At 49.4% G+C, this 15,518-nt stretch overlaps 1 protein-coding gene across 5 annotated transcripts in view; it reads right to left on the bottom strand.

Moving 5' to 3' along the window:
* The window catches only part of SAMD4A (sterile alpha motif domain containing 4A), a 99,773-nt gene that overhangs the window by 14,582 nt on the left and 69,673 nt on the right, over positions 1–15,518 (bottom strand). For 3 of the 5 annotated variants that reach the window (XR_004240616.1, XM_032110961.1, XM_032110964.1), the window contains 3 exons: positions 5,922–6,185; positions 1,151–1,260; positions 405–491 (listed from right to left, as the gene is read on the bottom strand). Coding sequence is in view for 4 of the 5 variants with exons in the window: in XM_032110961.1 (XP_031966852.1) it covers positions 405–491; positions 1,151–1,260; positions 5,922–6,185 (461 nt within the window). In the remaining variant the exon portion in view is untranslated. The remainder of the gene's footprint in view (positions 1–404; positions 492–1,150; positions 1,261–5,921; positions 6,186–15,518) is intronic. The other 2 variants (XM_032110962.1, XM_032110963.1) reach the window with 1 other exon arrangement.

The raw sequence follows: 15,518 nt of genomic DNA, 5'->3' as shown, positions 1-15,518 counted from the left end.
CCCATATGTTGTTCCAGGAAAGCTCAAGTCTTTCTGAGCACCCTGGAGCTGGCCAGGGCTACAGGGTACATCCATCCCTGCTGTGTGAGGCGTGGGAGATGGATTAGGACCCGCTCTGCAAAACACAGCTTTGATCAATCTGGTCTAGTGGAAGGTGTCCCCTGCCATGGCAGAGGGTTGGAACTGGATGGTCTTTAAGGTCCCTGCCAGCCCAAACCATTTTGGAATTCTGTGAAATAAAACCAGCATCTGGTAAAGGGCATCGTTCACATGCAGCTAAGCCAGTAACAGCCTTCCCTGCAGAAGATCCCCACAACATGTGTAAGCAAAGAGTGCTTCACCCCAGAATTAACTCCTGGCTTTTTAAAAACACAAGAAATACAAAAATGGCTGTGATTACTTACCCCTTCTAGAGATTTGAGCAGGTTTTGTCTTTCTTTTAGCTTTTGGATACTGATGACTATTTTGTGTCTTGCGCCTTTGGTAACGTTCTGCAAAAACAGCACAAAACTTGGCATTAACACTTCCACGGGGCAGCTGGGTCAACCCAAACCCTTCCCCTCCTAAACAAAAAAGGGCTGCTAGAAATTAATGAAATTTCTGAGTGCAGGGATTCCTGGCGGACATAGAAAATCACTCAGAGACTTGCTGAAGACAGAGATTTCCAGCTAGTCTGTCCCTCCCTGTTGCACCTCACACGGAAAGCAAAGGTGTTGCCCACTCCTCTTCATCCCAAGGATAATCCAGAAGTGAACCTGAAAGCAGCAGGGGTTGGAACCTTAAAGATTAAAGATAATCTGTAAGGTCACTTCCAACCCAAACCAACAATATCCTATGATTCTACAACATTTTCAAAGGCAATCAGCCATCAAAGCCCCACTGACTTTAAAGGAATTGGCTACTGCAGGTTGTACCCCTGAAACTCCTGAACTTAATCCCAACTGGAAAAAAAACCCCAAGTGCAGCTCCCAGTGATGGGACTTCCATGCTGGGACTCCAACAAGAACATGGGGACAAGGCTTTTTTCGGGTACAGTGTGGGATTTTTTCGCTCCCCAAGACCCAGTTTCCCTTTCTCTGCTTCCCAACCACGGCAAGACACACAAAGGGGCGTTGGAGGTGTGTCACCCCCCAGGTGACATGGGCCATACTTGTGCCTCGAGCTGGCATTCGGTGAGGGCCATCATCTCCTCGTACGTCATCTGGGAGAAGAGGGCGGCATACTTGTGGAGCCGGAGGCTCTTCAGCCAGGCTGGGACATCTGGAACACAAAGGAAGGAGAGGAGAGCTCTGTTGAATTCATGGAACAGCACAACCATGAGCAACAGCATCAACACCAACACGAGGGGCATCCCACTGGACACCTCACTGAACTTCACAGACCTTTGGGAGGACACAGTGCTGTGGATGTGGATGGGACAAGGAACCAGCCCCTGGATGAGGACACAGTGCTGTGCATGTGGATGGGACAAGGAACCAGCCCCTGGATGAGGACACAGTGCCGTGGATGTGGATGGGACAAGGAACCAGTCCCTGGATGAGGACACAGTGCTGTGCATGTGGATGGGACAAGGAACCAGCCCCTGGATGAGGACACAGTGCTGTGGATGTGGATGGGTCAAGGAACCAGTCCCTGGATGAGGACACATCCTCAGAACTTGGGTTTCTCTGGGAAAGCCACTGGGCATTAGCCCACGGGGAGCTGGAATTTTGCCACTGCACACCAAGCTCCTCACTGCTGTTTTCCCAGGAACATGGGAACTGCTGAAGCTCATGCAGTGGTTGAGCTTGGGATGAGCAAGGGCTGTTTTGTAGATGGCAGACACTGATTTATGGTATGAGGGATGGTGGCATGTGCTGAAAATGGAACTGGCTGCTTAAACAGAAATAAAGATATGGGTTTGGGACGGAAAAATGGTGTGCCATCAAAGATGGCCACACAACCTGCTTGGGACCTAAAAATGCACCGACTGAAATGACTTCTTCCTTCCCAGTCATTACCTGTAGTGTAGCACCTCTATGTCTGGCTGGATGGATACCCCAAAATAAATTTATCCTCCTAACATCAAGGTGGTTTCACAGTAAGGAACCTGGGAGGAGAATCCTTCCTCTGTGACATTCAAAACCCCACCAGGCTCCATGATGGCGTGCCCTCCACAGAGAAGGCAATGCGACATCAAGCAGCACTCAGGGTTTTGCAGGTTTGGGGTCTGTGGTGATACCCCACAAGGGAGGGGGGCCCTGCAGGTGTCTGTGCTGCAGCACAGCACTGGGCCTGTGGCGATGCTTTTCCTTTGTAAAGGCTTCAAATGCTTTGCCAAATCGAGACCTGCTTTATTTAGCACCTACAACCTGACAGCAGCTCTGCCACAGCGTACCCAGCTGACGTGCTCCCCTCCCAGCAACACCTTGTTCATAATCCTTGTCCCCTTCCCCACCAGTGAGACACCCAGGAGCTCACTCCCACTGCTGGGACATCCATCCCATGGTGTGAGTCCAGAAAGTCCCACACTGTTGAGTACCAGATGCAAGTCAAGGACTGGCCATGACCTCTTCCTGAACCAAGGCCTCGTCACTGGAAGGGACAGGGCAGGAGGGACCATTGGTTTGGTTCCCTAAGGCAATCCACACATCTGCCAGAAGTCTCCTGCTGGCTGATCCCAAACCCACCTTGCATCCAAGCAGAGGATGCAAACAATCCCAACACGCTGTGTTTTGCTCACACTCTCCAAAACCCCAGACACACATTGGGATTCACGTGTCAGTGAAATTCCTCAAGTGCTGCACAGGAGATAACCCCACACCAAGCACAGGGAAAAGCAATTAGTGAGCACAAATGGGCTGAAATTCATCGTTTTCCAAAAGTTCCAACATGCAACAGCCCCAAAGTCTGCTACCAGCACCCTCATAAACTATTTCTGTTTAAAATAAATAAAAACCACTTAGCAAAAAGCTCCATTTCCAGCACAGGCTCCAATCTCAACATCATTTTAACACAAAACCACACCAATTCTAGTGACAGCACCATTCTAGTGACAGTCCCCTGGGGACACCTGCCTTTGGCACATGTCCCTGCCGATGGCAAAGCCCACAGGGATACTTCCAGAAGAGAGATGCAACTTCATGTAGACATTGAACCCTGCAGGAAACCAGTCTCCAACCTCTGCAGGGGCTTGGGGCACAGCAGCTCTTCACCTTTGCATCAGCCTGTCTGGATCATGCCCTAATTTGGGCTGAGTGATGGTCCCAGAGCCCCCTGCCAGCAGACATGGCAATCCTGGAAGCAGGCTGGGGAGAAGGAGCCACCCCAGCATACAGAGGGTGTGTTGTGTGTGGTGGGGCCTTCCCACAAGGAAGAGGCAACCAGGAGGTGCAAGGACATCCAGGGTGATTTCATGGTCCTTGGAAAGTCAAACTTCCCAATGCTCTCCATGGATGGGTGAACCACCTGCCTGCAGAGCTACTCTTTAATCAGCAATTACCAGCAGCTAATTGCAAAGTCATGGCACTGCTGTCAGGAAATTTAGAAGGAAAACAGCTCACCCTGCAATATTTACACACAGGACACCTTGGATATACTCCCAGCAGAACCCCCCGGCTCTATCCCGACCCTCCCCCCGGTGCTCCCCAAGCTGTGCCCCAGGAATCACAGCATCCTGAAATCATTTGGGTTGGAAGGGACCTTAAAGATCACCTAATTCCAACCCCCTGCCATGGCAGGAACACGGGAAGGGACAGACAGACACACAGACGGGCTCCACGGGGAACCAAGTGTCCATATCTTCCCCTGGAGAAACCAGGAGCTAGGAAAAAGCCAAAGGGGATTTTCCCTTCAGCATGAAGATAGATAGAAAAAAAAGAAATGGGTGACAGGAGAGCATAAAGATAAACAGAAAGGAAAGAAATAGCTGACACTGGGGGGGGGATCAACTGCTAAACCAGATGGGGATCTGTCCTGGGCCCCTCACATTCCAGATCCCGTGGGTCTGGATCCTCCCCGATGCCCCGGAGGGTGTTAAAGAAGGAACCAGCTGACCAGAAGCAGGGGTGACTCCCAGCCACAGGAGCCTGCAGGCGCTCGGGGGAGACGTGGCTGCAATTCAGAGAAGGGACTTGGCAGCTGGAGCAGCCGGTCTGGATGGAATACGAGGCAACCCAGTAAAAATGCACCGAGCTGTGCGCTTCTGTAGGAACAAGAAACGGCACGATCCGAGGGCAGGGAACGGGCAGTCCTTTTTTTTCCTCAGGAAAGCTGTGGGGATACAATGGGTCATATGCAGCCCACGGTGCTTTGTTATTTGAGGACGATGAGCTACACAGCCACAGGAATGCTGTCTGGAGGCAAACAAGCCTCTGCTCTGCTTCCAAGTCCAGTTTTGGGCAACGCACCTTCAATAAAACGCGGACTTTTTGGAAAAAAACCTGGCGGAGAGAAGCAGGAACAACCCCAAGTTTAGAAAACATCATCTGGGAAGGCACTGGAATGGTTCAGCCTGAAGAAAACCCAGCAGAGGGGGTAGGACATGGCAGGCATAGACACCAGAGGTTGTGAACATCAGTTCTGCACGTCCCTGGACAGGGGGACAAAAGCCATTTGGCTGAGTCAGCAATGAGGGAATCATGTTTGGAAGTCTGGGAAGGGATGGCCCGAGGAAGGGTGCCCATATCCCAGCTGCACACAGCAGCAAGGGGATGTGTTAATATGTGGGGGTTATTTAATGGATTATTGCTTGTGGACAGCCTCTGGGTTTTGTGGATCTGGCCACACAGGTTGATTGCACAGCACTGGGAAGTGTCTATCCACGCAGATCTCGGAGCTGCAGCTGTGGATCACAGGGAGCCAAGCTCCCCATGGTCTTCCTCCCCAGCTCCTTCTGCAGAAACCTGGAGAAATGTAGTGTTAAACAGCCCCCCCGAAACACTTGCTCCCAAAAAGTTCTCCCTGGCCAGACAGACTGCAGGACCCGACCTGCCTCTGGTTACATTCCTTGGAACCACGAGGGGTTTTTCATGCATTTATTTCATGCACATCAAAGCCATCTAGAGCCAAGCCAAATGCAGTCCCACATCACACAGATTTATCCATATCTCAATTTGTCTGTAATTAGACTAAAATCAGACCTTGTGACTGTTAAAAAATACAATTATTTCCCTATTCTGATACACCACTGGTCTGTACACAATCAAGCAGCTTTGCATTAATGCAAATTGGAGTTGTTTAAATCAGTCTGAGAGCTGCAGGGTCATTTTCAGTCTGTTCCAGGAACACACAGTCAGTGTTTGCCCAGTTTTTATCTATTTATTCCTCCTCAGCCTGAAGTTTGCTCTCCATCTTTGACTGCAGCAAGTGGGATTCATTTCTGCCTTGTTTACCACCAGAACCACATACATTTATTGCCAAAATCTCTGTGAAATGCAGGTATAACAGGAAAACCAACCAAAACACACAGGTTAAATTCACTGCAAACAAGTATTCCAAGCCAAAGCTTCCCCAAATACTTGGTGGGTACCAAACACTGCAATGGTAAATCACACATGGCTTGCTAAGCTTGCTCTAAGCTATTTTTCACCGTCATAAAAAAAGAAAGAGAAAAAAGAGCACCACTCGCAGCCAAAAGCCACAGGCTATGGAAAAAATCCAGCTTTTTGGAAAGCTGGCAGCTCACAGGATTTTGGGGCAAAACCAGCCCACTGGCACCCAAGCGTAAGACGTCAGATCAGGACCAGCTGCTACTTAAAAGAAAACCCAACGCATTCCCCTAAACCTAAATTCCTAAGCCGGGAAGAAACGCTGGGAGGCCTCGTTTGCTTACGAGGATCCTCGCCCAAAACCGCCAACCGAGAGCCCCGCGCTGCCGGGAAAACGGCTCTGCCCCTCCTGCCTCTGGGTGCTGGGGGGTCGGGGTCTGGTTTGTCACTCACCTTTCATCCCACTCCCTTCCTCCTGGAATGTGTTACGAGCGGAAGGCTGATCTTCTAAATGTTCACTCCCACCACTTCCCGAAGAGGCTACACTGCTTTGTGGAGACAGGGGGGCATGATCGGAAGGGATGCACTGGGGTCCTCTAGCTCGTAAGTCCTCATGAGACATCCATCCATGTCCTAGAGGTTGGTTTGGCACATTCATGGGTGGGGTAAGGGACACAGAGCGTTTCAAAGGGCTGTGGTGTGTCTGGCCTGAGAGAACTGAAAAAAAAATAAAATCAAAGAGGTTATTCCCCCCTCGCGGCCCGGGATGCAGCAGAGTCCCCCGAAAAAAAAAAAATCAAATGAAATTACAAAATGTGTGGTGGTGGTTGGCCATGGTGCCTCGCTGATGGCTTTGCAGGGCCCCTGAGCCCTACCCTGAGCTCTCTGCTTTGCCTCCTGTGAAGCAAAAAGGACGGGAGTACCTGCAAGGAGATGGGGTCACATGAGCTGTGCTGGGCTGCTCAAGGGAAGGCGTTGCATGGATTCCATCTCTAGGGAAAAAACATCAATCGAGCAGTTCCAGAGCGTAAAAATCCCCAGGATGGGGATGTCCTCACAGAGATCCAAGGGAAGCATCTCTGTCTCTCCCTTTGGGGTAGGACCTGGCTTGTGCCCCGAAGCAGGAGCACTTACACATCTGCCAAAGCCATTGCAAGGGTACTTCTCATCCATAGGAACGTCTCAGCCTTGCTGAGTCCTACTAAAATCACAGGATCATGGGATAGTTTGTGTTGGAAGGGACCTTACAGATCTCATTCCAATCCCCTGCCATGGGCAGGGATACCTTCCACTAGACCAGGTTGCTCCAAGCCTTGTCCAACCTGGCCTTAAACACTTCCAAGGACTCTCTCTGTGTCAAGTACTGAAAAAAATATTTAAAGATTCTTCTGTTTGGTTAACAAAATTCAAATTCCATCAATCACAGTCACTAAACTACTGGTTTAACCATAAACACAGTGTATGTCATTTAGCGTACAGATTTAGGATACAAACCAGGGAAAATTTCCCTATTGCAGGAAAATCTGAGGGCAGAGGGGTTAGAATGACCTTTCAGCCTATAAGAAACAGAAGCAGAAACTTTTCAATTTTTCTTTCCAAAACCAATTTTTAAACTGTACAAAACCTGGGGGAAATTCATTGTTCTCATGGCTTTTCCACCTAAAGCACCAAAGCCCTAAAGCTCCTTAATCCCCTTTTTTTGCATTTACAGCAGTTCACCAAAACCACTCAGACTCCTCTACGTGTTATTATTTAATATAAAATGAGTCTTGGTGGAAAACCCCCAGCCAGGTGCACTGTGCTGCAAAAGTTACACCAGGCTTAACTCCTGGCTCAAGCCTGGGGGAAAACCCACCATCAAAGCCATCTCTGCGGACCAGGAGCGGGATGAAAACGAGGCAATAGCAGGGTTGTAAAAGGAGGGGAGAGAGAAACACCAGAGCACATTTGCATTTATTAACCACCTGCAAAAAGCAGCTGGTACCACAGGCAGCTGATGGATGAAGCCAAAAACCTGTGGATTTCTGTAATGCTTAAATAATTCCTATTTCTGAAAGGGTTTTCTTGTGCCAACATGTAACACTGACACCACGCTCTTCAGGGAAGCACCGGGGTTGGCTTATGGGGAAGAAACTGTTCCCTTCCCATTTAAAAACTATACAAACATCTTCCAGAAGTCTCTTGGCAGAAAAGGATGTCAATGAGATCCTGAGATTGCTTCCAGAGCAGTGTTATGCCTCCTAAAGTTGCGATATGATGCATCCGGATGGGGAAATAGATGGATTTCAGAAGGTCTTGGCCAAGATTTTCAGCTCTTGGCTTTACAATTGTACCCCAAAACCAGCACTGCAACAGGGCTCTGTAGATGCCACATTACCCTCCCAGGAGAAAAATATATTTAGGATTTAAAACCCCCAAAATATAGGGGGAATTATAGGGAAAAAAATGGATAAACTGGTTTAAATGCATCATCAGAGCTGAGCATCACCTTGGCACCACCCAGAGCCCTTCTGCAGCTGCTGCCTCCAGCCACGGTCACACCACCACAGGGAGAGAATCCACCCAGAATTCGTTGTAGGAAAAACTCTGGTTTAGGAAATATTTGTCTCCCTTAGATGAAGGAGAGATGCAGGAGAAGGGGCAAGGAGGACTGGAGCTAATTGTCCCCTTTCAGGAGGCGAAGAGCTGCTCTGCTAATCCAGTTCTTACAGGGTGTGTGCAGACACTGGTACCCAGCAGCGCTTACACCACCCTCTCCCCACCAAAATCCTGCACACAAGAGGGTATTTTTGGCATAAATCCAGCCCAGATTCCTTCACGAGCAGCAATACCCTTGCAAACTGCTGCTCTTCCATCTTAATTTTATGTCCCCTAATTAGAAGCCGGTGTCGGCTGAAGGAGAAATAATGAACTCCAAAGGATGGCCAGGGACAATTAGAAACCATCCAGTGCAACAGATAAAAATCAGTTCCACTTCTTTCCCCGAGATAACGCAATGCTGGATCCAAGAGAACATGTTTTACTAAGCCAAATTTTTACTGAACTGTGACTCAGTTCACACAACCCCCCAAGATGCAGCAGGGACAATCCCTCTGCAAAGGGTGCTGCAAGTCACCAGCTCTTTGAAACCACCCCAGCTACTCTGGGGATCAGACTGAGATGATTTAAGGGCTCTCAGCACTGGCCTAACTTTAGGGTCTGCTTTCTGGCTGTAACAGACACTGATGATAATGTGGTTTCTTGCAAGCCCTTTTACCTGTTTCCATCAGCCCTAAAACCAGTGTGAGTCCTGGGATGGCACCTGACAGGTGTGCACACCCCTCTCCCTCTTTCACTCTGTAATCCCCCAGGGGATTAATAAATGTCCATATTTATTATACGTATTAATAATATTTATTAATGATGCTGCTTGTGATCACACCCTCACTTTCTTGAAATAAGAGGATGTAGCTAATTATTTTCAAAGCATCAGTTTATTGTAGGTCCTGACCTGAATTTGACCATCCTGTGTGCTTTTTGGATGGTCCAAAGTGAACCCAGGGCCGCTCCTGCTAAAAGAAATGGTCCACGTGGGCTTTAACTTCAGCAGAAGAAAACCAAGTGTGAGCTTATCACCTTACACTCAAGCCTCCTTTTCTTTTACTACAAAAATATTAAGCTTTAATTTAAAAAGGCAATCTAAAATGTTATTCTGGGGCAAGATAAGCTCCCAGGAGGTGGGTGGGCACGGCTGCCTTTCTGAGTGCTGCGAGCTGGGCAAACAAAGAGGGGAAACCACCACTCCAAAAGGCATCCCACGCTGGCACACGGATTCCCTATGGCTTGTAAGCGTGCCCCACTTCTGCTTTAGAAGTGTTTCCCTGCCCTTTAGGCACTGCAAGACTCTACACAGGCACTGCCTGGTCCAGCTCCTTCCAAACGTGTCAGGCAGGACAGGGGTTGGAGCAGATCACGGCTGTCCCCGGGATAAGCAGGTTGGTGTTGCCTCTTTGCTCGGCCACCACGGCTCTGCGCAGCCAGGGTTGTGCTCAACCCACACCAGGTTTCCTTGTAAGAAACCTCTCCATGACCTCCAGACTGGGACCAAGCTCAGGATAATATTCCCAGGTAAAAAAAATGTAGAGGATGGAGAAAGAGTGATGGCAACAATGCAGCACAAAGTTCCCCATCACAGGAGGCGGCTGCTGACCACGCTGGGAGCATCCCTGTGGGACCACCCCCTCCCCAGGCAAATCCAGCTTCATCCCAGACTAAACCCTGGCTGGGCTGGCAGGCACGACAACACACTTATAGAAACTCTGAGGCTGCAAGTGCTCTCACCCCGTGAAGCCTTGGGTTTGGAATTTTTTTTCCCCCCTCCTCTTCCCTTTTGAAGTGGTGCTGCCTATTTTGGGAGGCAAGGGCTGATTTCAAGAGGGTTTTTGTTCGCTGAGGACCATGTGGAATAGCGTCAGACATTTGTGTTGTGGTTTCTCAGGGTTTTGGGCCAATTTTTTTCAGCCTGAGAAGGGAAAAGCCACCCATTCCTGTAATTAGAGCTGAGGAATTGGGCTTTGCAGGCAGACCTTCCTCCACACAGCGTGGGACAGCTGTCGAGGCGCTCGCTCTCCCTCTGCCCTTCATGAAATCTGGCCTAAAGTGTTGCAATAGTCCATGACAGGACACAAATGTGACAGCTTCCAGCAAGAGTCACACCCACCATCGAGAGTGTTCAGAATGTCTCCAGTCCCCACTAGGTCCCTGACACCCAAAGGACCAGCACAGGGTCCATACATCAGGTGACAGTTCCAAATAACATCTTCCCCATGCCTGGAGAAAGGAAAAAGCACTGCAAGGTGCCTACTGAACTCTTTTTTTTGTTGTTTTAGTCCAAAAATGGCACTTCTTGGCTGCAAAGCTGTTTATGGTGCATCCTCAGGCAGCATCTGATCACATACAGCTCCTTTCCTGGTCTTTTGGTACCAGGAACAGCAGCCTGACCCCAAAATGCAGGGATGTTTTGAATCCACACAATGTTTTGTGCAGCCTGGAAGCTCCCCCACGGAGAGGGAACACTGAGCAATCGCCTCACAAAGCAAACCCCAAGTTCAACTCAGTCCTCCCCTCTGCCTCCTCCTTGCTATCCCAGTCACGACACATCCTCTCCTCCAGGAAGGCTTCCCCATGCTGGCAGATCAATGCCCAGGGCTTTTCCAGCGCTTCTTTGCCGAGAACCCTTGGAAAGAGCTGCCAGTGGGTCACACTGCCCAGCTGGCACCCAGCCTCCTTCCTGGGCACCTCATTCACCCGCTCCCCACGTGCCCCAGGCAGCTCCAGCATGGCCAGAGCAGAACCTGATGGAACATTTTTCAGCTCAACATCCCCTAACCCTTGGAGCCTTTTCTTTGTGCCTTTTTTTCTTTAATCTCCCTGCGTTCTGTGGCTGTGACTTTAACTGTGTTTGCAGGAGCCGGATAATCCATGTCCTGGCCTCTGAACCACGGGCTGATATAACCCAAGAAGGGGTGAAAATGAGGGTCCTAAATGCAAGAAGCCACTGGGTTTTATGGAAAATAGTGGTATTAGGAAATTAGTGGTATTAACTCCTGCATTAGAGAAAAAACCCCCTACAAGCAGAGAGCTGCCCTGAGCAGAGAAATAGGAAGAAGCACAGACTGCCAAAAAGACTGTCAAGCAAACTTTTTTAAAGAAATGATGTTTCTAAACACAGTCTCCTGCTCAAGAAACTGGACAGAGAAACAATAACCTGTTTGTTGCTGCTCTCTCTGAGCAGCTCATGCGAGACCCCATCCAGGCTCAGCGGGGAAGGAACCCTCGCAGGGGGTTTTGAAATTCCCTGCATGGCACAAACACACGTGGACCCGCTGTGTGGCTCCAGCAGGAATTGCTGTGACTGTTATTTACTCATTTGTGTGGCAGCAGGAGTGGGGCTGCATCTAAAGATGTGTAAATTCAGACCTTGGTGGTTCCAGCAATCCGACGGGATGCGTTTCTGGAAGGAAGCCCAGCTTGTCTCACCAAGCAGTAGGAGCTCAGGAGCTGCTTTCAAGCTCCTTCATAGAATCCTGGGATGGTTTGGGTTGGGAGGGACCTTAAAGAACATCCAGTTCCAGCCCCTGCCGTGGGCAGGGACACCTTCTACTAGCCCAGGTTGCTCCAAGCCCCATCCAGCCTGGCCTTGGATACTGCCAGGGATGGGGCAGCCACAGCTTCTCTGGGCAACCTGTACCAGGGTCTCACCACCCTCACAGGCAAGAATCTGTTGTTAAAATTAATCTAAATCTCCCCTCTTTTAATTTAAAACCTTTCCCTCAGCCCATGTAAAAAGTCCCTTTCCCTCTTCTTTATGAGCCCCTTCTAAGTACTGAAATGTCCTTGCTTCCCACTAGAGCATCCAGCAAGCTGGGAGCAAGACAGAACAGATGTGAATCCAACCAGGATTTAACTCACAGACAAAAGGATGCATGGAATGATGGCTCAGGGAGGTGGGAATGGGTGGGGATGGAGGATTAGGGATATGTTGCAAGGAAGTGCTGCCCTAAACCACGAGTCTCTTGGGGTAAACACAATGCCCCAATGTCCAGGCCAATAAATGCATTTTTCCTCCTAAATCTATACACAAAGCACAGAAAATCAGTGTTTGTCCCTGGGGAATCCCGGTCCATTAATATCAAATGCTGCTGTGCTGAACCGAGCCTCCCTAATTATCCCAGAAAATAGCTTTTGCTATGGGCTCCTGGGAGAAATTCCTCCCCTGCTCACGAATGAAGCCAGATAAACAGCATTGGGATGCAGAAACTCTCCTTCCCAAAGTCCTTTTCCACCCAAAAGGGATGTCCCGGAACATTTTCCTTGCTCCAGCAGCAGCCAGGGCTCCTCACTGCCTCAATCCCTGGTCTGAGGAGCATCTCCCTGCTGAGACTTCCAACAGCATCAGCTTCCACCACACGTTACACTCCAGATGGAGAAACCCCTCCACCACTTGCAACCATTTCAGGAGGCCAACCTGGAAGATGTGCATCCTTTATACAGCAATATGCAACCTGTGGGAAACTGGGAGTGAGAAACAAAGGGCCTTAAACCAGTCAGGTGGAAGAGGTGAATGTGAAACCTCTGGAATTGACACAATATACTGGGATCCAATAATCCCTAGAGTCATTAACAACCTGTGGAGTGAGAGCAGGGAGGCAGTGTGTCTTTAGCAGTGACAAAACACCTGAGGACAACGAGTGTCTTACGTGATGTACATCCCACAGTCATCACCCAGACTGAAACAGCCTGTAGCCTTTTCCATCCTGGCTGACTTAGTTTGGATTTTCTCCTCCCTTGTCTCTTTTTAGCCACTTTCACTCATTCGAAAAAGCCACCATGGCACAGATCTTGCAAGACAAATTCCTCAGTGTTTCAGCCTTCCTCTGGCCTCCACCTCTTGGGAACTCACACACCCCCATCCTGAGCAGCTTCCCTTTCCATCTGGGCTGGCCATGTCTTATTCCTTCTCCTCCTTATCTTTCAAAAGCATAAGATTTTACCAGCTCCAGGAGAAAAGAGAAGCCTGCTGGGTCCCCAAGGCCATCAAGGGGCAAATGCAGTATCCAGTTTCCCACATGGGAAGATGCAAAAGATGGTGCCCATCAGGGACACCCTATGGGACACCCCAGGACAAGGGGGAATGGCTTCTCACTGACAGAGGGCAGGGTCAAATTGGATATTGGGAAGAAATTCTTCCCTGTGAGGGTGGGGGGGCCCTGGCACAGGGTGCCCAGAGAAGCTGTGGCTGCCCCATCCCTAGAAGTGTTCCAGGCCAGGGTGGAGAGGGCACGGAGCAACCTGGGATAGTGGAAGGTGGCCCTGGCCATGGCAGGGGGTAGAACTGGATGTTCTTTAAGGTCCCTTCCAACACAAATCAGTCTGGAATTCTAAAATTCTATGACTCCCAAACCCTGAGCCCAGAAATGCTCCCCAACAATCCCCAGCAGCAACAGGACAGCCACGGCTGCTATCATAAACCAAGTATTAATTCTTTCCCATTACTGCTCCAAATTAACTCAGCTCAGCTTTCCACCTCCTCTACATACCGACAGCAGATGCATCCTAAAAATCTGCCTTCATCATCCTCCAAAACATTCCTGATTGCTCAGATATTGCCTCGCATTCAAGTTATGACACAGATCCCTGCACCAGCTAACACGAGACCGCATTGCTCAGCAAACAGGGGGACTATGGTTACAAGAAAACATCAAATGCAGAACAACCAGCCTCAAATAAAATTGCATAACGGATGGGAATAGCAAAACTTGAGGGGAAAATAAAACAAAATTAAAAAAAAAACAGCTTCAAGGCTGCCAAAACGGAGCCATTGATTACAGCACATTTGATCCATTTGCATGCAGAGAGCTTTGCTTTGGAGCCGAGATGGAAACAGTCTTAATATAGCTGGAGAGAAAATATCCTCCTTGCACTCTCCTAACTGCACTTTGATAGGAAGCAGCCACAGAGCAGATGGTGCCTATATATAATCACCAGACCTATTATCCCAGCCTCTTTTAGTAATTTGAAGGATGTGATAACCACAAGGAGAGCAGCAAATATTCCCCCTCCCTCCCTCCCTTCCCTTGCTAATTAAAATATAAAAAAAAAAAAGAGTAAAAAAAAAAAAAAGAAAAAAAAGGGGGAGGAAGCTATAATTATGGTAACGAATAAAAGAATTTCCAAATGAAGTAAATAACTATTTTGTGCACTGCTCCTTTAAACCAGAAGTCAAAAGTTAATTAAATAGCAGTGTGTTACTGAGTCAGGAGAACACAGCAAGTCCCAGTGCAGTGGGGAAGGAGACTGGAATCACTCCGGATGAATCCAAACCACAGCATTCCCACCCCTCCTCTGTGCCCTCCTGCCATTTCACTGCAGATGCTGTGTGACGGTGGGGGGAAGGAGAGCTCATCTCTTTCCATTCCTTTACTTGCCAAAGGCCAGAGTTGCATGGATTCTAAGGATGAGCAACGGGAAGGGGATTCTCTCCAAGGGTTTCTTGCCCCATGAAGATGCTCAGGAAAACATCACAGATGTGATTCTAGCGATGCTTTGAGGGAAGGCTGTGGAATGGTGGTGTTGGGACGAGGTCATGGAGGAACAAGAAAGGTTCAAGGAGGGAATTACTCATAAGGCCCTTAACAGATGTAAGTTAATAGTGGAGGTGCTGAGGAACAGCCCTGGCTCCCAGATGGAGCCCTTGGTCCCCTGCTGATGGCTCCAAGGGTGATGCAAAGTGCAGACAGGAACCCACAGGTGCTCATGGGGTGATGGGAAAAGCAAAGCTTCCTTTGGGAGAGCACCAAGCTCCCATGCACTGAGTAACCACGGCTTGGTGTGGTCTGTGCCTGTGTCCGACAGCTGGAAAAATACACCTGGGTCTAGGAGGGTACATCCATCAACAAAACCTCCCAGAGAGAGGAGACTTCTCAGGGGTCTGAGAGAATTACTGGGGCTGTCTGACTTTGCTCCACAACCCGGAGAGCATCAATCATCTGCCCTGGCAGCTTCTGCGTCGCTTCTGGGCGCACATTCATTGGCGACAGGAATCCCAAAGACTAAAGCATTGCTGCTGCTTCCTGACATCCACCCCGAGACACCCAGACTGCTCTAAGGGAAGTGGAGGTGGCATCAGAGCCACAAGCTTCAATCTCCCTCCATTCCAACCTGCACATCAAGGATAGTTTCCTATCCTCCCATCAAGGGACAAGCAACCCATCAACAGCAAAACCGGGGCAGGCATTCCCTGCCCTGAGCACCTACAGTCGGTGACTGCACCGGGATTTCACAAGCTGAGAGGGTGGGAACATTCCCGGGTGCTGCTGGAATAGAGATTCCCACATTAGGTGGCCTCATTCCAGCCAGGAAGCTGCAGAGCCATCGCTTTGTGAGTAGGGTATGTAAGCTTGGGAGCAGTGCTCCATAAGATCACAGATTCACAGAAGATGCAGAGTTGGAAGGCATCCATCAGGTTCATCAAGTCCAACTCCTGGCCCTGCACAGGACACTCCAAGAATC

Source organism: Corvus moneduloides, chromosome 6, assembly GCF_009650955.1.
Source record: "Corvus moneduloides isolate bCorMon1 chromosome 6, bCorMon1.pri, whole genome shotgun sequence".
Taxonomy (NCBI): domain Eukaryota; kingdom Metazoa; phylum Chordata; class Aves; order Passeriformes; family Corvidae; genus Corvus; species Corvus moneduloides.
The sequence above is the reverse complement of the archived record's forward strand: the minus strand, read 5'-3'. Positions and strand labels throughout refer to the sequence as shown.